General features: G+C 41.1%; 1 protein-coding gene across 1 annotated transcript in view; it reads left to right on the forward strand.

Moving 5' to 3' along the window:
* LOC134357440 (dynein axonemal heavy chain 8-like) overlaps window positions 1-26,158 on the forward strand; it is a 1,088,497-nt gene that overhangs the window by 125,108 nt on the left and 937,231 nt on the right. Inside the window, exons 11-13 of the mRNA XM_063069028.1 lie at window positions 12,179-12,325; window positions 19,154-19,351; window positions 22,065-22,141. Coding sequence (XP_062925098.1) covers window positions 12,179-12,325; window positions 19,154-19,351; window positions 22,065-22,141 — 422 coding nt within the window. The remainder of the gene's footprint in view (window positions 1-12,178; window positions 12,326-19,153; window positions 19,352-22,064; window positions 22,142-26,158) is intronic.

Genomic DNA, 26,158 nt, shown 5'->3' on the forward strand with positions numbered 1-26,158 from the left:
AAGGTTTGGTAACCATGGATGACAAAAGATTTTGAAAATACTGTCCAGGAGAGAAAGTAATCATAATTTAATAATTAGGAAGATGAAATCAGCAGGGCCCTTGACAAATCTAAAGAAAGCAGGAAAGAACTCAAGCAGTGTTCAGTATTCAGTGTGCCAAAAGGGGCCATGAAATTTACTTGGCAAGAAAATCCAAAGACACTGAAAACAAGACTATGGCTTGGGAGAGTACTTAAAGATAAAGAAGGGAATCTTTGTCTGGAGCCTGAGGATGTGGCATGATACTAGATAAGTACTTTGCATTGGAATTCAGCAAGAAGAGAGGCATGGAGGACGATGAGATCAAGGAAGGGTATATTGATACCTGTATACTCAGGCATGTTGAGATCAAGGAGGAGGATACTTTGGGTTTCTTGAAGAGCATTAAGGAGAATAAATCTTTAGGGCCTGAGATCTATCCCAGGTTATTGAGAGAAGCAAGAGAGGAGATTACAGGGGCATTGACAAAGATCTTTGTGCCCTCTCACCATCGTTTTGGGGAATTTTAACCAGACCAGTCTGAAAAAAATCACTAAGCAATTACCATCAACAGGTCACTTAAAATGCCAGAGCAAACAGCACACTAGACTACTGTTATATCACCATCAAGAAAGTCTACTGTACTATTCGATACCTTCACTTTGGGACGTCTGATCACCTGGCTGTACTTCTACTCCCTGAGTATAGGCAGAGACTGAAGACCGCAGCACCAGTAGTGAGGACCAAGAAGGTATGGACAAGAGAAGCACAGGAGCGCTTACAGGATTGCTTTGAATCAGTCAACTGGACTGCATTCAGGGATTCATCTTCGAACCTGGATGAGTATGCTGCAGTTGTAACCGACTTCATTAAAACCTACGTGGATGAGTGTGTGCCTACAAAGACTTACTTACATTCCCAAACCAAAATCCGCAGATGGGCCAGGAGTTACGCTGTCTGCTGAAGACTAGATCAGTGCCATTCAAGTCTGGCGACCCAGGTCTGTAACAGAAAACCAGGCATGATTTGCCAAGGGCTATTTTAAGGGTGAAGAGACAACTTCAAATGAGGTTGGAGGTGACATCGGATATACAACAACTCTGGCAGCGTTTGGAAGACATTACTTTCTACAAAGCGAAACCCAATAGCATGAATGGCAGCGATGCTTCACTACCAGCTGAACTCAATGTCTTCTATGTATGCTTTGAAAGGTCGAGTATAGCTATAGTTGTGAAGATCCCTGCTGCACCTGATGACCCTGTGATCTCTGTCTCAGAGGCCGCCGTTAGGCTGTCTTTAAAGAAAGTGAACCTTCGCAAGGCGGAATGGCCTGATGGAGTACCTGGTAAGTCTCTGACAACCTGTGCCAACCAATTGGCGAGAGTATTCAAGGACATTTTCAATCTTTCACTGCTATGGGTGGAAGTTCCCACTTGCTTCAAAAAGGCAACAATTATACCAGTGCCTAAGAAGAATAATGTAAGCTGCCTTAATGACTGTCGCCCGGTATGTCTCACATCTACAGTGATGAAATGCTTTGAGAGGTTGGTCATGACTAGACTGACCTCCTGTCTCAGCAAGGACCTGGATCCATTGCAATTTGCCTATAGCCACGATAGGTCAATGGCTGTTCACATGGCCTTTGACCACATGGACAACACAAACACAACTATGTCAGGATGCTGTTCATAGACTATAGCTCAGCATTTAATACCATTATTCCCACAATCCTGATTGAGAAGTTATAGAACCTGGGCCTCTGTACCTCCCTCTGCAAATGGATCCTCGACTTCCGAACCGGAAGTCCACAATCTGTGCAGATTGGTGATAACATCTCCTCCTCACTGATGATCAACATTAGTGCACCTCAGGGGTGTGTATTTAGCCCACTGCTCTACTCTCTTTATACCCATGACTGTGTGGCTAGGCATAGCTCAAATACCATCTATAAATTTACTGATGATACAACCATTGTTGGTAGAATCTCAGATGGTGACGAGAGGACGTACAGGAGCGATATATGCCAACTAGTGGAGTGGTGTCGCAGCAACAACCTTGTACTCAACATCAGTAAGACAAAAGAGCTGATTGTGGACTTCTGGAAGGGTAAGACGAAGGAACACATATCAATCCTCATAGAGGAATCAGAAGTGGAGAGAATGAGCATTTTCAAGTTCCTACGTGTCAAGATCGCTGAGGACCTAACCTGGTCCCAACATATCGATGCAGTCATAAAAAAGGCAAGACAGCGACTATACTTCATTAGGAGTTTGAAGAGATTTGGTATGTCAACAAATACACTTAAAAACTTCTATAGATGCACCATGGAGAGCATTCTGACAGGCTGCATCACTGTCTGGTATGGGGGTGGGGGGGAGGTGGTGGGCTACTGCACAGGACCGAAAGAAACTGCAGAGGGTTGTAAATTTAGTTGGCTCCATCTTGGGTACTAGCCTACAAAGTACCCAGAACACCTTCAAGGAACGGTGTCTCAGAAAGGCAGTGTCCATTATTAAGGACTTCCAGCACCCAGGGCATTCTCTTTTCTCCCTGTTACCATCAAGTAGGTGGTACAGAAGCCCGAAGGCACACACTCAGCGATTTAGGGATAGCTTCTTCCCCTCTGCCATCCACTTCCTAAATGGGCATTGAACCTGTGAACACTACCTCACTTTTTTAATATATATTATTTCAGTTTTTTTGCATGATTTTTAATCTATTCAATATATGTATACTGTAATTGATTTACTTAGTTATTATTATTATTATTTTACTTTGTTTTTTTCTTCTATATTATGTATTGCATTGAACTGCTGATGCTAAGTTAACAAATTTCTCGACACACACTGGTAATAATAAACCTGATTCTGAGATGATTTCCCAGATGAATGGACAGTAGGCAATGCTGTTCACTTAGTCAAGAAAACCAATGGGAAAAATCCAGAAAGATTATAGACTGGTGGGACTTGTATTTGTTGTAGAGAAGATGTTGGAGAGGATTCTTAATGAGAGAACTTATTCACATTTGGAAAAGTGTGGACTTATTAGGGATAGTCAGAATGGCTTGCTGAAGGGTTATTGTTTTATTGGCTTAATTGAGATTTTGAAGAGGTGATGAAGGTGATTGATGAGGGTACGGAAGTCATATAATCACAGAAAAGTACAGCGCCCATCAAGTCAGTACCGAGTCATTTAAACTGCCTGCTCCCATCGATCTGCACCGGGACCATAGCCCTCCATACCCTTACCATTCATGTACCTATCCAAACTTCTCTTAAACATTGAAATGAGCTTGCATGCACCACTTGTGCTAGCAGCTTGGTCCACACACTCAAGACCCTCTGAATGAAGAAGTTTCTCCTCATGTTCTCTTAAACTTTTCACTTTCATCCTTAATCCATGACTCCTTGTTGTTGTCCCACCCAACCTCTGGAAAAAGCCTGTTTGCATTTGCCCTATTGATACTCCTCATAATTTTGTATACCTCTATCAAATCTTCTCTCAATCTTCTATATTCCAAAGAATGAAGTCTAAAGCTATTCAATTTTTTCCATATATCTCAAGGCTCTCAGTCCTGGCAACATCTTTGTTTATTTTCTCTTTACTATTTCAATCTTATTTACATCTTTCCTGTAAGTAGGTGACCAAAAATGCTTACAATACTGCAAATTAGGCCTCATCAATGTCCTTTGCAACTTCAATATAGCATCTCATCTCCTTGATTTATGAAGGTCAATCTGCCAAAAGCCTTCTTTACAACCATATCAACCTGTGACACTACTTTCAATGAATTATGGACCTATATTTCCAGATTCCTTTGTTCTAACTTAGTCCTTGGTGCCCTACTATTCAGTGTGTAAGACCTTCTCTGGTTGGTTACCAAAGTGCAACATCAAGAACTTAATCTGTATTAACTTCCATCTGTCATTTTTCAACTCAGTTTTCCTGCTGGTCCAGATCCTGCTCCAAGCCACGGTAATCTGCCTTGCTATCTACTACACCCCAAATCTTGGTGTAACCTGCAAATTTGCTAATCCAGTTAAACACATTATTATCCAGATCATTAATATAGATGACAAACAACAAAGAACCCATCATTGATCCCTTCGGCACTCCACTAGTCACAGGCTCCAATCAGAGAGGCAACCATCTACTACTGCACTCTGGCTTCTCCCACAAAGCCAATGTCTAATTTAATTTACTACCTCATCTTGAATGCCGAGTGACTGAACCTTCTACCAGCCTCCCATGTGGGACTTTAAAGTTCATGCAGACAACATCCACTGCTTTGTCAAAAAAATGACAGATGGAGTTTAATCTGGGCTAGTGTCCAGATTATATTTTAAAATTGCACTTTAAAATATAAAGGGAATATACACAGTAACTTGCAGGCCCTTAAGAACACTGCTGTACAGAAACATTGTGGGAAGCAAGTCCATAGCTCTAAGAAAGTGGCAACACAAACTGAAGGGTGGAAAAGTTACATACATTAGTCTAAGCATTAAGTGTCAAGAAGTTAGTTGAATTGAACTGAATTGACTTTATTTCTTACATCCTTCACATCCGTGAGTAAAAATCTTTATGATACATCTCCATCTGAATGTGCAATCATAGTAATTTGTAATGAATAGTATGTACAGTAAGATGTACAACAGAACAGTCAATATAGCTTAGAAATACAATTGTGTCAGCGTGAGTTAATCAGTCTGATGGCCTGGTGGAAGAAGCTGTCCTGGAGCCTGCTGGTCCTGGCTTTTATGCTGTGGTATCTTTTCCCGGTAGTTAGCAGTTTGGAACAGTTTGTGGTTGGTGTGGCTCGGGTCCCCAATGATCCTTCAGGCCCTTTTTACGCACCTGTTGCTGTAAATGTCCTGAATAATAGCAAGTTCACATCCACAGATGTGCTGAGCTGTCTGCACCACTCTCTGCAGAGCCCTGCAATTGAGGGAAGTACAGTTCCCATACCAGGCAGTGATACAGCCAGTCAGGGGCTTCAATTGTGCCCCTGCAGAAAGACCTTAGGATTTGGGGACTCATGCCAAAATTCTTCAACCACCTGAGCTGAAAGGGGTGCTGTCATGCCAAAATTCTTCAACCATCTGAGCTGAAAGAAGTGCTGTTGTGCTTTTTTCACCACACAACCGGTATGTACAGACCAAGTGAGATCCTTGGTGATGTCTATACCGAGGAACTTGAAGCTGTTCACACTCTCAATCCCAGATCCATTAATGTCACTAGCGGTAAGCCTATGTCTGTTCCTCCTGTAGTCCATAACCAGCTCTTTTGTTTTTGCGATATTGAGAGAGAGGTTGTTTACTTGACACCACTGTGTCATGGTGATGACTTCTTCTCTGTAGGCTGCCTTGTTATTATTTCAGGTAAGAGTTTTTTTTGAAATTTGAATTATGTTGGAGCTCTATAAAATGTTAGGCCACATTTGGAGCAGGGTATGTAGTTCTAGTTGCCCATTAGAGGTGAGATCTGGAAACTTTGGTGCACAGAGCATTCATTTGGATGCTGTCTGGATTAGAGAGTATTTGCTACAAGGAGAGGTAGGGTAGTCTTGGATTGTTTTCTTTAGAGCTGCGGAGGATAGGGGAGATACTATAGAATTTTATAAAATTATTATCAGCGTACATAGAGTAGATAGTCAGAGTCTTTTTCCTAGGGCAGAAATGTCAAGTATTAGAGGGCATAACTAAGTTGAGAGGAAGTATGTTCAAAGGAGATGTGCAGAGCAAGTTTTCCAGGCACCCAGTGTTCCCTCCCAGACTCTCATGCAGAAGAGAAAACAGTCCAAATTTGTCCATCTTCCACTTATAGCATTTACACTCAAATCCAGGCAACATATCTCGGTGAATGGATGTTGAATGGATCCGTAAATTTCATTTAGGCCTTTGATAAGGTTCCTCCTGTTAGACTGCTCAGGAAGCTTAGATCGCATAGTATCCAGGGATAACTGGCTAATTTGATTCACATTTGGCTTGATGTTACTAATGTGACGAGAATACACATAAAATTAAGATGTTTGCTGGCCTGGGTTAGCATCAGTGACATCAGCAAGTGGTCTGCCACCTGCCCTCAGGGGAAGGAGAGATAAGGAACAATGGAGCAGCGTCTGGAGATGTGTAATGAAGGGACGGGAGAGAGAGCTGTCTGGAGCGGCTCCCCCTTCGAACCCTGAACTGTTTGAAGTGGTGGACAGGCGATGCCCCAGCAGGGGGATAAAAAGGGACAGGTTCGCTAAGGCAGGACACACACGCCACCCGAGGTAACGAGACCCTGGAAGCGGTACGCCTCTCACGAGTCAGTGGGAAGTACCAGACAATGGCCAGGGTGGAAAGGTACGATCAGCGGGAACCTGGTGTGTGTCCGCCCTTGCCTGGGTGCCGGGTTCACTGCAGAGGATTGACCGCATCTGGAGGAGGGGTCACAGTCGGTGACCTCAGGTGACATCACCAAGGACCTGCCCAAAAGCTGCTTGTGAGCCATATCGTTGGTCTGTGAGTGAAGCCGTGTCTGAATGATCAGTTGTTCCTGTTCCCTCTCTCTCTCTCCCCACGTTGTCCATCGCCATGGCAACGATTACTGCGAACTGAACTACTAAACTGGACTGAATTTTGAGTCACTTTGAAATTTGGTCATTTACCCCTAGACAACGATAGAGCTTGATTGATGCTGTTATCTTAATTCTGTGCACATGTGTGTTTATCATCACTGAACTGTTGCATTTATTATCCTTTCGATTACTGTGTTGCTTGTTTCTTTAATAAAACTTTCTTAGTTCTAGTACTCCAGACTCCAACTGAGTGATCCATTTCTGCTGGTTTGGCCACCCAGTTATGGGGTACGTAACACTAAGTACAGAGTGATGGTAAAGGTTTGTTTCTCAGTCTTGAGATCCATGATTATTGGTGTGCCTCAGGGGTCGGTGCTAGGCCCATTGTTGTTTGTCATCCATATCAACAATTTGGATAAGCCTTGTTCAATTATGCATTTGTTCAAATGCATAATTAGAAAGTTTGCAGATGACACTAAAATACAAAATTAAAGGGGGAACTTGATCTGTTGAGTAAGTAGACTGAAGAATGATAAATGGAGTTTAATTTGGTTAAGTGTTCCATTTTGCATTTTAGAAAGTGAAATCCGGACAGGACTTTCAGTGTGTGGGAGCACCATGGGGAATGTTGCAGACAGAGGGATCTTGGAATACAAGTACAATATTCCCTGAAAGTGAATGCCCAGGGGTAGACAGAGTGGTGAAGACGTATTTTGACATGCTGACCTTTATAAGTCAGGGCATTGAGTAGTACATTTTCTCTGTGACTAACACTTTATTTTGCATGATATTATTGTTTCCCCTTGTACTATTTAATGCACTGTTGTATTGAAATGATCTGTATGCACAGCATGCAAGACAAGTTTTTCCACAGTACCTTGGTTCATGTGGCAGTAATAAACCGATTTACCAAGTTAAAAGGTGGAGGTTGTATGGAACACTGGTGAGGCCACACTTCGGAGCGTTGTTCAGTTTTGGTTGCCCTACTATTGGAAAGATCAGAATCAGGTTAAAATATCACTGGCATATGTTGTGAAACTTGCTGTTTTGTGGCAGCAGTAACAATGGAATAGATACAATAAAAGCTATAAATTACAATAAGAATATATACACTTATATGTGTGTGTGTGTGTGTGTGTGTGTGTATATACACACATATACATTTACACACATACACACATAAAACTAGTGCAAAAAGAGAACATAAATAGAGGTAGTGTACATGGATTCAATTTTCCAGTCAGAAGAAGCTGTTCCTAAAACATTGAGAATGGATCTTCAGGATCCTGTACCTCCTCCTTAATGGCAGCAATGAGAAGAGGGCATGCCCTAGGTGATTATGTCATAAGGTGGGTGGCTGAGGATGTACCCAAGTGCAAGACACAGACTCTGAAGTACTAGGGCCAGGACTAGGATACAGGGCGATGGCAAGGACATGGACAGGAGAACCAGGAACAGGACTGAACAAGAGAGCTAGGAGCCCGGACTTGGACTCCGAGCCAGAGACTGGACAAGGACCCAGTACCTGGGTCTTGCCTCTGGCTCGGACCCAGAACTAGGCAAGGACGAGGCTTGGCAGGCAGGCAGAACGAGGCTGGAGTCTTCAGGCTGGAGGCTGGAGGCGCGAGGCGGGGCTGGAGGCGCGAGGCTTTGGGCGGGGCTGGAGATGTGAGGCTGGAGGATTGAGGCTTCGGGCGAGGCTGGAGGCTGGAGGGGGCTGGAGACTGGAGACGAGGCGAGGCGAGGCTTGGATCCTCCTGGGCAGGACGCAGATCACCACCCAACAGAGGCAAGGGACAGAACCAACCCCAGGTAACGGCAAGACGGCCTGGCTTACCTGGGCAGAGGCAAAGTACAGGAAGGGACAGAACCAACTCCAGGTGACGGCAAGATGGCCTGGCTTACCTGGGCGGAGGCAAGGGACAGGAAGGGACAGAACCAACCCCAGGTAGCGACAAGACGGCTTGGCTTACCTGGGCGGAGGCAAGGGACAGGAAGGGACAGAACCAACTCCAGGTAACGGCAAGATGGCCTGACTTACCTGGGCGAAGGCAAGGGACAGGAAGGGAGCTAGGTACAGGGTGGCTCCAGGACCAGACGGCAAGGCAAGGCAAGGCTACAGGTAAGGTAGGACAAGAACTTCAGGCGAGGCAAGAGTTACCGGCAAGACAAGGCAGGGCTTCTGGCAAAGCAAGGCGAGACAGAACTTCAGGCGAGGCGAGAGTTACTGGCAAGACAAGGCAGGGCTTCAGGCAAGGAAACAGAAGGCAGAGGAAGGGATCCAAGGAGTAAGGACAAGAACAATCCAGCAACCACGCCCTGGTCTTTGGAGGTATTTATGCAACCAGGCCCAACTAGCATCAGCTGCCACAATGAGCTCAACAAGGACAGAAACAGGGTAGATAGGAAAACCTGGAGCAAGGTGGATGGACCGGACCGTGAACCGGAATATGGACTTCACAGACCGGACTATGACAGATTGGGGTCCTTAATGATGAGAGCAGCCTTTTTGAAGCATTGCCTTTTGAAGATGTTCTTGATGTTGGGGTGGCTAGTGCCCATGATGAAACTGGCTGAGTTTGTAACTTTCTGCAGCTTTTTCTGATCCTGTGCAGTGGCTACTCCATACCAGACTATGATGCAACCAGTTAGATTGCTCTCCATGGTACATCTGTAGAAACTGGCGAGTCTTTTGTGACATACTGAGTCTCCTCAAACTCCAAATGAAATATAGCCACTGTTGCACCTTCTTTATAATTGCATTAATATGTTAGGCCCAGGATAGATCTTTATCAATGTTGACACCTAGGAACTTGAAACTGCTCAATTTTTCCATTGCTCATCCTTTGATAAGGACAGGTGTGTGTTCCCTTGACGTTCCCTTTTGAAGTCTACAATCAATTCCCTGGTCTTACTGATGTTGAGTGCGAGGTTGTTGTTGCAACCATCTGATCTATTTCATTCCTGTACACATTCTTTGTCACCATCTGAATTCTGCCAACTATAGTTGTGTCATTGGTAAATTTATTGATGGATTTTGAGCTGTGTCTAGTCACACAGTCACGGGTGTAGAGAGAGAGAAGAGCAGTGGGCTAAGCACGTATCCTTGAGGTGTACCAATGTTGTTGTCAGTGATAAGGAGATGTTATTTCTGATCGACACTAACTGTGATCTCCTGATGAAGAAGTCAAGGTTCCAGTTGCAGAGCGAGATACAGAGGCCCAGGTTTTGGAGCTTGTTGAACAGTACTGAGAGTATGATGTTGTTGAATGCTGAGCTGTAATCACTAAAAAGCAGCTTCATATAGATATTACTGTTGTCCATGTGATCCAAGGCCAAGTGGAGATCCAGTGAGATTGCATCCGCTCTAGACCTATTTATACTTTATACTTTATTGTCGCCAAACAATTGGTACTAGAATGTACAATCATCACAGCGATATTTGATTCTGCGCTTCCCACTCCCTGGATTACAAGTATTAAATATTAAAAATATTTAAAATAGTTAAAATGAGTAAATATTAAAAATTTAAATTATAAATCATAAATAGAAAATAGAAAAATGGGAAGTAAGGTAGTGCAAAAAAACCAAGAGGCAGGTCCAGATGTTTGGAGGGTACGGCCCAGATCCGGGTCAGGATCCATTCAGCAGTCTTATCACAGTTGGAAAGAAGCTGTTCCCAAATCTGGCCATATGAGTCTTCAAGCTCCTGAGCCTTCTCCCGGAGGGAAGAGGGACGAAAAGTGTGTTGGCTGGATGGGTTGTGTCCTTGATTATCCTGGCAGCACTGCTCCGACAGCGTGCGGTGTAAAGTGAGTCCACGGACAGAAGATTGGTTTGTGTGATGTGCTGCGCCGTGTTCACGATTTTCTGCAGCTTCCAGTGGCGATATGTGACAAATTGTAGTGGGTTCATGTCCTTGCTTAGGCAGGGGTGATTTTGGCCATGACTAACCTCTCAAAGTACTTTATCGCCGTTGATGTGAGTGCAATTGGGTGATAGTCATTGAGGCAGCTCATCCAGCTCTTTTTGGGCACTGGTATGATTGACAACCTTTTGAAGTAAGTGGAAGCCTCCAACTACAGCAGTAAGAAATTGAAGACGTCATTGAACACTCCTGCCAGTTGGTTGGTACAGGTTTTCAGTGCCCTAGCAGGGGTCTGACACCTTGTGAGGGTTCAGTCTCTTGAAAGATGTTCTGACGTTGACTTTCAAGACAGAGATCACAGGGTCAACAGATGCTGCAGAGAATCGCATGGGTGTAGTTTTATTCTCCCTTTCAAAGCATGCATAAAATGCATTGAGCTCATTTGGGAGTGAAGCATCACAGCCATTCATGATGTTACATTTCACATTGTAGGAAGTAATGTGCTGTAAATTTTACTAGAGCTGACACTCAGGCAATTCCATCTCTAACTTCAATCAGAATTGTTTTTATCACTCTTAAAATAGCCTTCTGAAGGTCACACCTGGATGATTTGTATAGTTCTGAATCATCATTCTTGAACACCACAGATCTAGCCCTCAGCAAACTATGAATCTCCTGATTCATCCACAGCTTTTGGTTTGGGTATGTCCAATATGTTCTCGAAGACACATACTCATCCACACAGGTCTTAATGAAGTTGGGGACAACTGTGGCATGTTCATTCAGATTTGAAAATGAATCCATGAATATTGCCCAATCCTCCAAATCAAAGCAGTCCTATAAATGCTCCTCCACCTCCTTGACAATACCTTCACCACTGGTCTTTAGTCTATGCCTGTACGTTGGGAGTAGAAGTACAGCCAAGTGATCAAACTTTCCAAAGTTCAGATGTGGGGTGGAACGCTAATATTCTTGCTGGTGATGAAAGAGTGTTCAAGTGTATTGGCTCCTCTAGCTGAACAGGTGATATGTTGATGGTATTTGGTCAGAGATTTCTTCAAGCTGGCAAGGTAGATTGTGTTATTAAACTCGTAAGATTTACAAGGATGCTGCCAGGACTTGAAGGGCTGAGTTATATATAGGGAGCAGATAGGCAGGCTAGAACCTTATTCTTGAAGTGTAGACTGAGCGATGATTTTGTAGAGGTGTATAAAATCATGAGGGAGCATAGATAGACTAAATGCACTTTTTCTGCAGGATTATGGAATCAGGAACAAAAAGACATAGGTTTAAGATGAGATGGGAAGGATTTATAAAGTGTGGTGTGCATATGGAATGAGCTGCTAGAAGAAATGGTTGCACAGGAGCAATAGCAAGTTTTAAAAGACAATTGTGTAAGTACATGAATTAAGGTTTAGCAGGTTATGGGCCAAATGCTGGCAAAGGGGATTAGCTTGGATGGGGCATCTTGGTCAGCATGGACAAGTTGAACCAAAGGTCCTGTTTCTATGCTGTAGGTTGGAGATTACCCATTTGGAATATAATGTACTTTTCTTTTAATTACATTAATCTTCAACTTGGTAGTGGAGGAGGACAAGGCCAAACATGTTGATACGGAAGAGAGAAAGTAAATAAAAATGTTGGCAACTCGGAGATCTAGACAGGATGAAAAATAGCTACAATTTAGCTAATCTCATTTTAATTTATAATTATATGTTTATCTTGTTTATCAGGAATGTAAAGCATTGTTACATGAATATCGTACGTATTTCCAGAAAACAAAGCAAAAAGCTGCTGAAACAGAACGAGATAGTCCATTTGATGTGTCCGAAATGTATATTTTTGGTAAACTTGACGTCTTCTGCAAAAGACTAGCAAAAGTAAGTTGGAATTTAGGAAAAATATGAAGCAGTTTTTGTGTAGAATTACAGTATCTGCTCATTTTGCTGAATGATACTAATATTTAAATAAAGCTATTTCATACAAGAACTTATTAATTGTAGCTTTAATTCCAGGTATTGGAATTAATGTTATATAATCATATTAACATGTGTGGCAATAAAAGCCGAATTGTGATGTAAAGCGTTAAGCAATGACATTTCTGAGAATAGGGCTGATTTTAAATACCAAATCCAATGGGATTGAGGCAATTATGGTAAAATCTACCTTTGTAAACTACAGTATCTTGTCAATATCCCTGCCTCCATAACTGTGTATTTTAAAATACTTACATTTTCCCATCAAAATGCATGATTTTACATTTTTCTAAATTATTCTTCCTTGATTATGACTTCTCCTATTTAATTATTCTGTCTCTATCGCTCTGTTTTTTGATTCCCGCCAACAAAAGCATTGATATAGTTTGTGAAAAGCTAGGGCCACATCACTTGTCATTTAAATATTAACTATTAAATATTAATAATTAACAAGTTTTAAATTGCAGAGCAAGGGACAGATGTCAAGCACAAATATAGGTAATGTAAAAAGTAAGGTAATAAGGTGGAGACAAAGACTGTATATGTGACGGAATTGGTGTCAGTGGTATCAGAAAGAGTGAAGTGCATGTTGGTTTCTCTCCAAAAATTTGTGTAGAGATTTAAAAAAAAAACATCCTGGAACTGTGAGATGCTATATACAACAATTACTGAAAATTTGAAATAAATGAAAACACTGGAAATACTACTAAGGTCAAACAGCACCTTTGGAGAGCAAAAATCTTGAGTTACTGTCACAGGCAAGATGATATTATGTCGAAACTAGCCACTTCTGGCATAAACAAGAAAGGCTGGTTATCTGAAAGTGTTGAGTTCAATGCTGACACTCAAGGGAAAGGGGAATTAAAAACTAGAGATTATAGGTTTATGGTGAGATCTGAAAGAGTTCAAAGGAAACTGAGGGCAACATCTTCACGTAGAGGATGGCCTATATATTAATCGAGCTGCCAGAGAACATACTTGAGGCAGATACAATAACATTTAAAAACATTTGTATAAGCTGATGGAAAGGAGGGGTTTAGAGAGATGTGGGCCTAACACAGGCAAATGGCACAAGCTTGGCGGGCACCATTGTTGACCTGGGCTAGTTAGGCCAAGGGCTTTGTTCCATGCTGTCTTACTCTGTGACGCTAGTGAATTGATCCCATTGTTTGTATTGTACTTCTGTGTGCTGATGAATTGATTGGAGGCTCTTAGTACCATTCCAAATGCTCATCTGTTTTGAGCATTTGTGGGACAAGGATTCCTAAGAGTAATGTACAGGTTTGATAACTATACCATTGGTAGATATGAGAATGTGTTAGACAGGATGCTATGGAAATTATTGAAGGTGGCATCAGGGTTGGAGAATTATGGTTATGAGAAGGACTACGCAGTGGTAGAGACAGAAACCCTGAGCATATTTAGAAAGCATCTGAGCACCTGCGAGTTATTGGATCTAGAGCTGGGGAGTAGCATTAATTTAGAATTCACTATCACTAACATTGACTTGATGGACTAAATGGTCAACAGTTCTTTAAATTTACATGATTCAATCTTATTTCTTCAGCCTTCTTTCTAAGTGAAAAGGTAGAAACATAGTTGGTTCCTTTTCTGTGACAGAATTCACCTGTACTTGCTCTTCCACCTTGCTCTGATGGCAATTCATCCCTAACCCTTTGGATTTTGAAGATAGTAACCTTTAGTTTTCTCCCAGTGCCATATGCTAATGAAGGTAGGAATAGAAAGAACAAATGAATGTGTAGCTGAGGAGCTGGCTCAGGGACAAAGTTTCAGGTTTTTGGATCACTAAAATCTCTTTTGGGGCAGGGAAAAGTGAAGAAGAGAGACAAGTTGCACCTTAACTGAAGAACAACCAATATCCTAATGAGTAGATTTGCTGATACTACTCAAGGTAGTTTTGAGAGTTTGGTAGGGAGATGGGAACTGGAGCACCAGATCAGAAACTGGGAGGATTGAGGGGAATGAAGATGTCATGACCAATAAGTCTATAAGGAAGGACAGATAAAAGCAAGGTAATATAGGTAATGGGACAGATGGGTTGAAGTATGCCTATTTTAATGCAAAGGGTATTAAGGGAAGGTACATGAATACAGAACATGGATCAATAAATACATGCTATAATGATACTATAGTCGTGACAGAGGTTTGATTGAGATAGGAACAGGACTAACAGCTTGATGTTCCAGGATTTCAATATTTTAGAAGATATAGAGAGGGATGTAAAAGATGGGGAGGAGTTACAGCATGAATCAGGGACAATATCATAACTCAAAGTTCAAAGTAAATTTTATTATCAGAATACATATATATCACCACATACAACTCTGATATTCTTTTTCCTGTGGGCATACTCAGCAAATCTATAGAATAGTAAATATAACAGAATTCAATGAAATATCAAGTAGAGTGAAGAAGACAACAAGTAATGAGAACATGAGATAACAAGATAAAGAGTTCAAAAAGTGAGATCATTGGTTGTGAGAACATCTCAACAGATGGGCAGGTGAGTGTCGTTATCCCCTTTTGTTCCCGAGCCTAATGGTTGAGTGGTAGTAACTGTCCTTGAACCTGACGGTGAAAGCCCTGAGGTTCTTCTATCTTCCACCTGATGGCAACAGCGAGAAAAGAGCATGGCCTGGGTGGTAAGTATCGTTGATGATGCATGCTGTGTTCCTACAACAGCATTTCATGTAGATGTGCTTAATGGTTGGGAAACCTTTACTGGGTTGAATCCACTACCTTTTGTAGGATTTTATGATCAAAGACATTGGTTTTCCCATGATATAGCCAGTCAATACATTTTCCACTACAAATCTATAAATGTTCATCAAAGTTTTTGATGTCATGCTGAATCTCTGCAGACTCCTCAGGAAGTAGAGGCACTGTCTTACTTTCTTTGTAATTACATTTACATGCTGAGTCCAGGACAGATCCTCTGAAATAGTAACACCCAGGATTTTAAAGTTACTGACCCTCTCCACCTCTGATCCTCCAATGAGGACTGGCTCATGGACCTCTGGCTTCCCTCTCCTGAAGTCTACAATCAGTTCCTTGGTCTTGCTGACATTAAGTGAGAAGTTGTTGTTATGACACCACTCAATCAAATTTTCAATCTCCCTCCTGTATGTTGATTCATCAGCACCTTTGATACAACCAACAACAGTGGTGTCATCAGCAAACTTGAATATGGTGTTGGAGCTGTGCTGCCTCTACTACCATTCTCTAGCTTCTCCCACAAAGCCAATGTCTAATCCAATTTACTACCTCTTCACAAAGCTATGCTGATTATCCAAATACTTATATATCTGTTCCCTCAGATTGCCTTCCAAAAACTTTCCCACTACTGATGTCATGCTTACCAGCCTACAATTGCCTTTCTTGAACAGCGGAACAAAATTGGCTATCCTCCAATCCCCTGGTACCTCACCTGTCACTAAGGATGATTTAAATATCTCTGCTTCGGCCCTGGCAATTTCTGCACTTGCCTCCTGCAGGGAACCTTGTCAAGCCCCGGGGATTTATCCACTCTAATTTGCCTCAAGACAGCAAACATTTCCTCTGTAATCTGTATCAGGTCCATGAAGCCGATGCTGCTTTGGCTCACTTCTATAGACTCTTGTGTCCATCTCCTGAGCAAATATTATTGCAAAAAATCTAATTAAGATCTTCTACATCTTTTTAGACTCCTTACAGGCAATCCTTTTGCTCTTAACGTATCTGTAGAATCCCTTCGGCTTTTCTTTCATCTTGTCTGCTAAGGCAACCTCATACCATCTTTTAACCCTGCTGATTTCTTTCTTAAGTGTTCTCTTGCATTTCCTATACTCCATTAACACCTCATTTGTTCCTACCTGCCTATACTTGCTGTGCTCCTCCTTTTTTTCCTAACCTTGGCCTCCATATCTCTTGAAAATCAACGTTTCTATACTAGTTATCTTTACCTTTTATTCTGACAGGCACATACAAGCTATATACTCTCTAAATTTCACTTTTGAAGACCTCCTACTTACCAAGTACAGTTTTGCCAGAAAACAGCCTGTCTCAACCTACACTTGCCAGATCCTTTCTGATACCATCAAAATTGGACTTCCTTCAATTTAGAATCTCAACCCGCAGACTAGACCTATCTTTTCCCATAGTCACTTTGAAACTAATGGATTGTGATCACTAGATGCAAAGTGTTCCCCTACACAAACTTCTGTCACCTGCATTGTCTTCTACATACTGATTAAGGAAACTTACCTGAACATATTTGACAAACTCTATCATTTCTAGTCCTTTTGCAGTATGGGAGTCCCAGTCAATATGTGGAAACTTACAAACGTTTGTAAAATCACCTACTATAACAACCTTATCTTTCTTCCAACCGTCTGTGATCCCTTGACAAATTTGTTCCTCTAAATCTCTTGGACTGTTGAATGGTCTGTAACATAGTCCATTAACATTAACCTTTCTTATACTCTTTTCCACCCGTAACACCTCAGTAAACAAGTTCTCTAGTCTGTCCTGACTGAACACTGTTGTGATATTTTCCCTTACTATAGCATGGCCTTATTAGGAACAGTCAGGATGGCTTTGTGCAGGGCAGGTTATGTCTTGATTGAGTTTTTCAAAGCAGTAGCAAAGATAATCGAAAGTATAGCAGTAAATGTTGTCTTTGTGGATTTTAGTAAGGCATCCGCCAAGGTCCCTTAAGGTCGGCTTACCCAGAGGATTAAGATACATGGAATCCATAGTGACCTGGCCTGCTGGATGCTGAATTAGCTTGCCTACAGAAGACAGGTAGTAGTGGTTGATGGGCTTATTCTGGCTGGAGGTTCATGGATAATGGTGATCTGCAGGGATTTGCAGTGGGGTGTTTAAGATGTACTTAGGCACATTAATATGCCGAGAATGGAGGGATATGGACCATGTGTTGGCAGAAAAAAAGTAGTTTAATTAATTCAGCACAATGTCATGGACTCAAGGGCCTGTCTCTGTGTTGTACTCTTTTTATGTTCTATGATAGTGAAAAGGTTATGCAAAAAAACAAATAAATCTTATCAGGCTTCTTCAATATGTTCTGAATTGTTCAATATGTTGACCAGAGGAAGCATCACATATTTTGGCATCAATATCAAAAAATTGTGTGTATTTCTTAATTAAGAAAAAGCTAAATTCATCATAACCATAAATGGCTCATAGTTCTGTTAATAGCTTAGAACTCAGCATAAAAATTGGAGCAAACAACCAAACTTTTAGGGACTTTAGCAGGTCAAAAGCTTCCTTTGAGGAAAGAAACTGATGATGTTTCAGGTGAAATACTTGCATTAGGTCTATATTTTGGTGATAGCTGCAGAATTCAGTGTCATGGCAGGACTGGAATTTGTTGAGTTGTGGGCACAGGGTACAAAAGTGAGGCCTCTAGTGTGGATTGACTGCTCAGCATTAGAAAGGCGTTGGGGGGGGGGCGCCACTGATGATGAAGGTGGTGGAGACCCTACAGAGGTTGGAGCTGGGGCACAGTGTGAGGTCAAAAGAGAGGGAAGAAGGTAACGGCTTGGCAAGGTGATGTGTGGTTGGGGGAGGGGTGAGATGGGGAAGGGTTTGAGCTCAGGGGAAAGAGTAGTGGAAGGAGGAGAGTGGAGTGTAGGATGGGAGCAGGTGATGGAACTTAAGATCAGATGATTGTGAGAATGGCAGTAGGGGAAAGTGGAGAAAGATCCAACAGAGCACTGGGAGCTTGGGATGGATGGGAAAATGAGGTGGTACTGATGGAGTTTTGGGAGCTTGAAATCAGGAGGGATAGCGAAGAAATCCAGACAGTGCTTCAGCAGCCTGGAGTTTGTTGAGAGAATGAGGAAGTCCAGACTGGGCTTTGTCTACCTGGATGCGGGTGAAGTTCAGATCCTTCATGGAGTTCAGAAACACAACAATCTGCTGGTTAAAGGAATCAGTCTAGCAGTGGACAAATAATGGACCTTGATACATTTGGAAAAGTAAGCGCAGAGCTCTGGGAATAAAACAGGAAAGTGACAAAAGATGGAGATGGTACTCTGTGAGACATGGAGCGAAAACTATTGGGAGAACTGGTGAATTGAATGCATGAAATCCTGGCTGGGGCCAAAGTGGGTGACCTGGAAACAGAGTTGGAAACATATGGGACAAGTCTTGGTAATGATGTGGTCAAAAAACCAGAGAGCAATGGAAATTGCAATTGGGCTGCAGTTAGACAGGGTTCCACAGAACTCCTGGCAGATGGAGGTAACAATTACTTTCCTACCATAGATGTTGCTCAACGTGATAAATTTATCCAGCAGATTGTTGCTCCAGATTCCAGCATCTTGACAAACTATATGTTGTGTTTCAACCTAAAACTATTATGGATGTCCATGGATAATCCCTGATGTAACCAGTGGAAAATATGGATTGTGATCCATGAAAACATAAATCTAACAATTAATGCAGCATTATAGTATTGCATTGAGAATTGTTACAGATGCACCCTGCCCTAGATCACTTGGAAAAATAGGCCTTGGTAGGCATAGATTCTTGAAACTATTCTGGTTGATGTGTCTAGTGAGATTCAGGATGGAATGTCAAAGGTAATTTACTGCTCAGCATGTATATAATTTTCAAATGATGTATTTAATCATTATAACGAAAGGAAAACATTTTTACAGAATTGTTAATTGTAAATATAAAATAATCAATGTTCATTTACATTGGCAGATCACAAAAATTCTTGAGGTATTGAAGACCTTCTCTGCATTGAGCAATTCTACAATTGAGGGAATAGAGGTTCTCGCAATCAAATTCCAGAATATATTTTTAAATCTTAAGAAAAGTAATTATGATATATTGGACCCTCGGAGGAAGGAATTCGATAATGACTATGCTGCATTCATGAAACAAATCTTTGACTTGGAGGTAATATATTTTATTATTTGGAGGGAGCTAAATTTACTTGCCATTTTTAATTTGATCCCCCTCTTTATTTATATTTCTCATACTCTTTCCCACTTTCTCCTTTTATTGTTTAATTTAAACTAATCCAGCAAGGATTAGTTTAGTTTAGATTACCACCATGGCCGGCACAGACAGCACTGACCAAAGGGCCTTTTCCTTTGTTGTACTCTTCTATGTTTATGTTCTATGTAACGATGTCTGAGGACCTTCATCTGTCAGGACAGAGTATTGAAAACATTGAAATCTAACTGCATTGTCAGTATAATAAACACCACAGAAAATATAAACAGAAGATTGGTTGTAGGAGGATGTGCCATTGAGGTTGGGACAAGAAGAATGTATACAGGGGATTCTGATTAATAGGGCCTTCTGTAATTGGGGCTGCCTTTTATTTGGGACAACTCTTAAAGAACAAAAACTAAATTGAGAAAATAGTTGGTCTTCCCTTTGTTTATTTGGGACACTATGCCGCCCAATTGGGGCAGGAATCTGTTGCCGGACAGTTTCTAATTAGCGCCAGTCCCATACACGTGTATAGCTGGCTGGTGGTGTAGTGGCAGAGCACTGGACTTTGAGGCAACTGGTCCTGGGTTCAAATCTGCCCAGATCCTTGCATGCTTTCCATTCATGCTGTGTTGAGCATCAAGCTAGCAACTTGGCCTTGTATAAAAAAAAACCAGACAAATGCTAAGGAAATGGCAAATGCCACCTGATGCATGAAAAGGAACAACATGCGGCTGCATAGCCACTAGACACTATACCATGCTTAGAAAGATCAGTTTTTATTTTGCGCCAGTTGTGTGCGTTAGTGTTCAAAAACAGTGATTTTTGTCACTGATAGTTTTATAATACTGTAGAAGTATTGGTAGTGTTCTGATTTGTTCTGTTTTTCACTTAAACATAAATTGTTACTCAGTTAAACAGTAGTTTGTCTTTTCTATACCTTTTAATTACTTCCATGAAACTTTGGCTCATTGGCCCAAAATGTATTGGTCCTGATGTGTCCTAATTAACCGGAATCCACAGTATATAGCATCTTCGGTTATAGAGTTCTCTCTACTTTATATGAGTGCCATCATACCATATTTTATACAATCATATAATCAGAAGCAATAATGAATGAAAACAATTTGGAAAAGCTAAATGTTAACAAGCATCTCAAAGGAAATGCAGCTTGTAATGTTCAGAAATGAAATTCTAGATCTTTCAAGGGAACAAATGGTGTTGGTATGATTTCTTAATCTTCATTATAAGAAAATAAGGGTAAAGCACTGTAGAGATAAAATGGTTCACATGGAATCCCCTGTTTAAGAAAGGAGCAAAATAGAATGTGAGGAATACTTGACCAGTTATTCTGACTTCATTAATAAAGAAAATGCAAAGAACACTACTGGGGCCTCAGTTGTACACAATCTACAGATATGGTGAATGGATCATGTGTATTCAAGGGAAAGGGCAACAATTCTCTGACATGTGAATTCCTGCCTCACCTGAAAGGACTGATTAGGTCCATGGATGGAGGTGAAGGAGGAGATGTAGAGACAGATATTATACCTTTTATGAATGCAAGGAAAGTGATTGGGGAGAGGGAAGGGGAAGGGATGGATGGGTGTCAGGAATGAACCAGGTGATTATGGAGGGAGCGGAAAGCAGAAAGGAGTGGGATTGCATTGTCCCTGGTGGAAATATTAAAGAATTATTATTTAGGAAGGAATAATGTATGGGTTCTGCAAACAAACTTTTTCAAAGGGAATAGAATGGATTTCAATATGTTCCCACAAACCAACTCAAAACTCACTATCTGAGACTGGAGGAGCATGGTGAAGAAAAATACTATTGATTCTGTGACTCCCTCTCCAGATACTCAAACAACTGTAGTCTAGTCCATTAATCTGGGGACTTATTTCCAGTCATCTGGAATTACAACTCAGTCATCTGGAATTAAATTATCTCAACTGAATAAGCTCTAATTGCAACTATAATTGGAGAATACCTCTCAAGAAACTTCCTCACCTCAAACTGCAAGGTCTAGCTTAAAAGCTTTAAACAAATGTTACTCTGTTTGATGATTAAACTCAAGATAAACTAAAATTAAGTGATACATACTTTACTGTCACTCTTCAAAGACTAGACTGTGAGACAGCTGCACTCTGAGTTTGAAAACTGGCAGTGTAATGCATTTAATTAAGAATATGTGGAAGGGTATTGTTAGTAACTTTAGGCCTGTTAGTTTAATTCCGTCTTTAAGCAAGGTTTCAGAAGCAATAGTCGGGTGGGGGGGAGGGACGGGGATAAGGATGGAAATTAACCAATGATTTGAGAATTTTGAGTGAATTAAGGAGAACCAGTATGAATTATATAAGGTAGAACAAGGTTTGACTAACCTTTACAATTTTTTGATTAAGTAGCAGCGTTTATGAGGGAAATATACTGTAGTTGATATTTACAGTATATGGATTTTAAGAAAATGTCATCCAAATGAGGCTCATGAAATAGGAGTATCGGTGTCAGCTTGCATATAAAGGAGATTTTTTTCTTCTCATAAAACCATTGCTCAGACTAATACTTTCTTTTAGATTCTATTTGGATGGATATTAGACAAGGAATAAATTTTCAAAATTTGTCAAATGAACTGAAGCCTGTCCTCACATTTTTATTTTTCTGTTTATTTCAGAACTTGCTTGATGACTTCATGAGCAACAGTTTTTCGAAAATTATTTCTTCACGGCATGCTTTGCAGCTTTTACAGAGGTAAAAACAAATGTTTTATTAATGATATAATGAAATATAGAAAGGAGTAGATAATTATTTTATACTAGATCTGTGTAAATATTGTTATACAAAATTTGTATCTATATTAAGGGAAAGAAAACTTTAGCAGCATGAATAATTTTTTCGTGAGTTGTTGAGTATATTGTTTTGTCAAAATGCGAATGACAATCCTTTGGCTTTGAGCGAAGGAATCCAGAAAATTAGATCACATGGATCCACAATGAATTGGTAAGTTAGGTACAAAATTAGCTTGGTGATAGAAGGTAGAGGTAGAGCAAAGTTTCACTGACAGGAGGTCTGTAACCAAGTGTATTCTGTAAGTATCATTTCTGGGACCTCTTCTTTGGGATGAAAATGTAAGTGGTCTGATTAATAAGTTTGCAGGTGACACTGGATAGTGGGGAAGATTGTCAAACAGTACAGCAGGTTATAAACTATTTTGAAATTTACATATATATTTAGCACTCTTAGTGACAGACTAAGACAACTGTGCTGCTCCAAAGAGAGCTGTATGAGGTCATTCTTACCCTTGCCATTATGCTCTATATTGAGTCAACCTGCTGCTGGGGAAGTGATGTGGGCCACCTCCTGTGAGACTGTTTGTGGTAACTTATTTTTTATTCTTTCTACTTCTCTTCTAATATTTATATCGGTGCCAATGCTACAGTAATACACAGTAATGCTACTGTGAACTGTAATTTCCTTTAAGATCAATAAAGTATCTATCTAGCTATCTATACTTGTCTGATTGTGTTTTTACTAATATCCTATATGTACCTGTATATGTGAGTACTGAACCTCTAAGCTGCAGTATTACCTAGCGGGAGTCGGGTGATTGGGTAGGTATTGCGGCCAGTCAAGAGATGGTCTTGGTGGGTTCAGAGGTGTGGATTATATACATGCATATTCTGTGTTGTCGTATTTTTACTAATATCCTATACGTGCTTGTATATGCATGTACTGGGCCTCAGAGCCACGGTATTGCCTAGTGGGTGTCAGGGCAGGTCGACATATGATATTGTTGGGCTGGGGGATCGGGACTATATACATGCATATTCCGCGTCATTGTATTTTACTGATATTCTATACGGGTTTGTTAACTTGTATGTGTGAGGACTTGGCTGCAGTGTTGCTGCGGGGGGAGGGCATAGTGACTTTTATTCCATGAATGTTATTGTGTGTGACTGTAATGTATTTTTAGCACCTTCACCCCATCGTAATGCTGTCATGTTTGGCTGTATTCATTAGTATCCATGTATGATGGATTGACAATTAAACTTGAATTGAATTGAAAAGAGAGATTTTGGGGTCCATGTCCATAGATCCCTTTACATTGCTGTGCAAGTTGATAGGGTGGAATATAAGTCCTCTAGTCTCATTCCAAAATTTCCAAAGTTGGGACGAATGAATAAATGACTACAGTGTGTTGGCTTCATGTTAAAGTGAGCTGCGGGACCATAAAGGATTAGGGTTGGGATCAGGGGCAGGCCAACTCGAAAGTCAAGAAGAGCTGTGCTGACTTGTGCCAACAGGAAAGCAAAGCGTGAGTACTCACAGAAGATTCACAGATGCAGACCTCCAGGTCTGTAAGGGAAGTATCAGACCAGAAGGTAGATGTCAGGGAAAGTATTGAAAAGCAAAATCAAAATAACAGGTATGATGGGTCGGATAGTTTGAAGTGTGTATGTTTTAATGCTAGGAGTATTATGGGTAAGGGTGATGAACTTAGAGCATGGATCAGAAGATGTAACTATAATGCTGTAGCCATTACTGAACTATTACTGAACTGTAGTTGAACTATTAATCAGAGACAATATCACAGCTACACTCAGGGGAGGCATAATGGAGGCGTCCAACACTGAGTCCATTTGAGTGGAACTCAAAAATGGGAAAGGTGCAATCACACTGATGGGATTGTACTACAGACCCTCTATTAGCCACCAGGACATTGAGGAACAGATATGTATTCAGGTTAAGATAATGTGTAAAAATAATAGGGCTGTTGTCATGGGGGATTTCATTTGGGACCTTCTTAGTGTAGGGGTTTTAGATGGGGCAGAATTTGTTAAGTGTAGCCAGGAAGGTATCTTAAATCAATTTGCGGATAATGAGCCTGGCCAGGGTGAACAGTTAGAAAACAGCGACCACAACTCCTTAACTTACAGGATAGCTATAGATAAGGATAGGATGGTACTTGTGGGAGAGTTTTAAACTGGAGTAGGGCAAATTATGAGGGCATTAGGCAGGAACTAAGGAGTGCCAATTGGGAACACCTTTTCTCTGGCAAGTCCACATCAGACATGTAGAAGGTGTTTAAAGATCAACTGCATAGAGTGCAGGAAGGGCATCTTCCTGCTAGAAAGAAGGACGGGGATGGAAATGTAAGAGAACCCTGTATGTCCAGAGAGATGATGAATTTAGTCTAGAAGAAAAAGGAAACGTATGTAAAGCTTCGGAAGTTAGGATCAAACAGAGCACGTGAAGAGTATAAGAAAGTGAGAAAAAAACTAAAGGAGGGAATTAGGAAAGTCAGGAGGTGCCATAAAAAGTCCTTGGCAAGTAGGATTAAGGTTACTAAGGCATTCTATACATGCATCAAGAGTAAGAGGATAACTAGGGAGAGTGTGGGACCACTCAAGGATAAAGGGGGGAACATTTGCTTGGATGCAGAGAATGTGAATGAGGTACTTAATGAGTACTTTTCTTCATTATTTACCAAGGAACAGGATATGGAGGACCAGGGGATCAGTACTGAGTGTATAAATACATTAGGGCATTTAGAGGTCAAGGAGGAGGAAGTTTTGTGTCGCCTAATGAATATTAAGGTGGATAAGTCGCCAGGACCTGATTTGATTTACCCCAGGTTATTGAAGGAGGGAAAAGATGAGATTCCTGGGCCCCTGACTAGTATCCTTGTGTCCTCTCTAGCCACAGGCAAGATCCCAGAAAACTGGCAGTGGCTAATACTGTACCTCTATTTAAGAAGGAGACAAGGGAAAATCCTGGGAACTATACACCAGTGAGTTTTACATTAGTTGTAGGGAAATCACTGGAGCCCTGACTCCTCCTCCACAATTTGTTAAGGTAATGACATTCCTTTTACTTCATTTCAATGTTACTGTACTAGCTAAAGTTAATATCCAAAAATCCATCAATAAAGTATCTTAAGGTGTGGAAAAAATATTCCCTTTTAAAGAATCTAAGAGTGCAACTATTTCAGGATAAAGAAGGATTTGTTCAGAACTGAGAAGAGGTGAATTTTGTTGCCCAAAGGGCTATCAATTTTTGATATTCTTTGCCTTAGAAGGTTTAGGAGGCTCACACTAGTAATCCTGTGTTGCAGCTTTGCTAGGTTGGCAATTGATTCATGCTGCTGCTCTAGAGTCTTTCACTTTTTACTGAACCAGGTTGAATCTGTGGCTTGATTATAATGGTAGAGGGAGAGATATGGAATTACAAATGTAGCAGAATTTTTTTTGCTTCTGTTTGTGGCTCTCAGCACAAGTTTCCTTTGCATCCCTTAATTCACTTCAGATCTGTATCCCCTGACCCTTGAACCATATGTTAATGGGAATGGCTTCTCTGTCTACTTCCCTGTCTAAGTTATTCATATTGTGCACAGGGATTAGGAAATACAAATGGAAGTTCCATGACACATGGTAGATGAATAGGTCTGGTGAAAACCAGGATGTATGTAATAAACTGAGAGTAGAAGTGAAAAGGGAAATAAGATGAAAAGAAATGGAGTAAGAGAATAGTGGCAAGATTTGAAAAGGCAAGTGCTGTCAGTTGGGACCTTCTGTGCGTCACAGGTCACTAGGAGCCACTGGATAGTGGGTTAATTAGGCACTTGGCAAACACCAGTAAAAAGGAGTGAAGTGGCCATTGTGGGAGCGACCTAGGTGCCAGAGTCAGAAACAAATAGGATTGAGTCCATAGCATTCTTAAGTGGGAGGATGAGTAACTAGAGGTTGTGGTCATGTTGGTACCATTGAA

The sequence above is a fragment of the Mobula hypostoma genome, chromosome 2 (genome assembly GCF_963921235.1).
Source record: "Mobula hypostoma chromosome 2, sMobHyp1.1, whole genome shotgun sequence".
Taxonomy (NCBI): Eukaryota; Metazoa; Chordata; class Chondrichthyes; order Myliobatiformes; family Myliobatidae; genus Mobula; species Mobula hypostoma.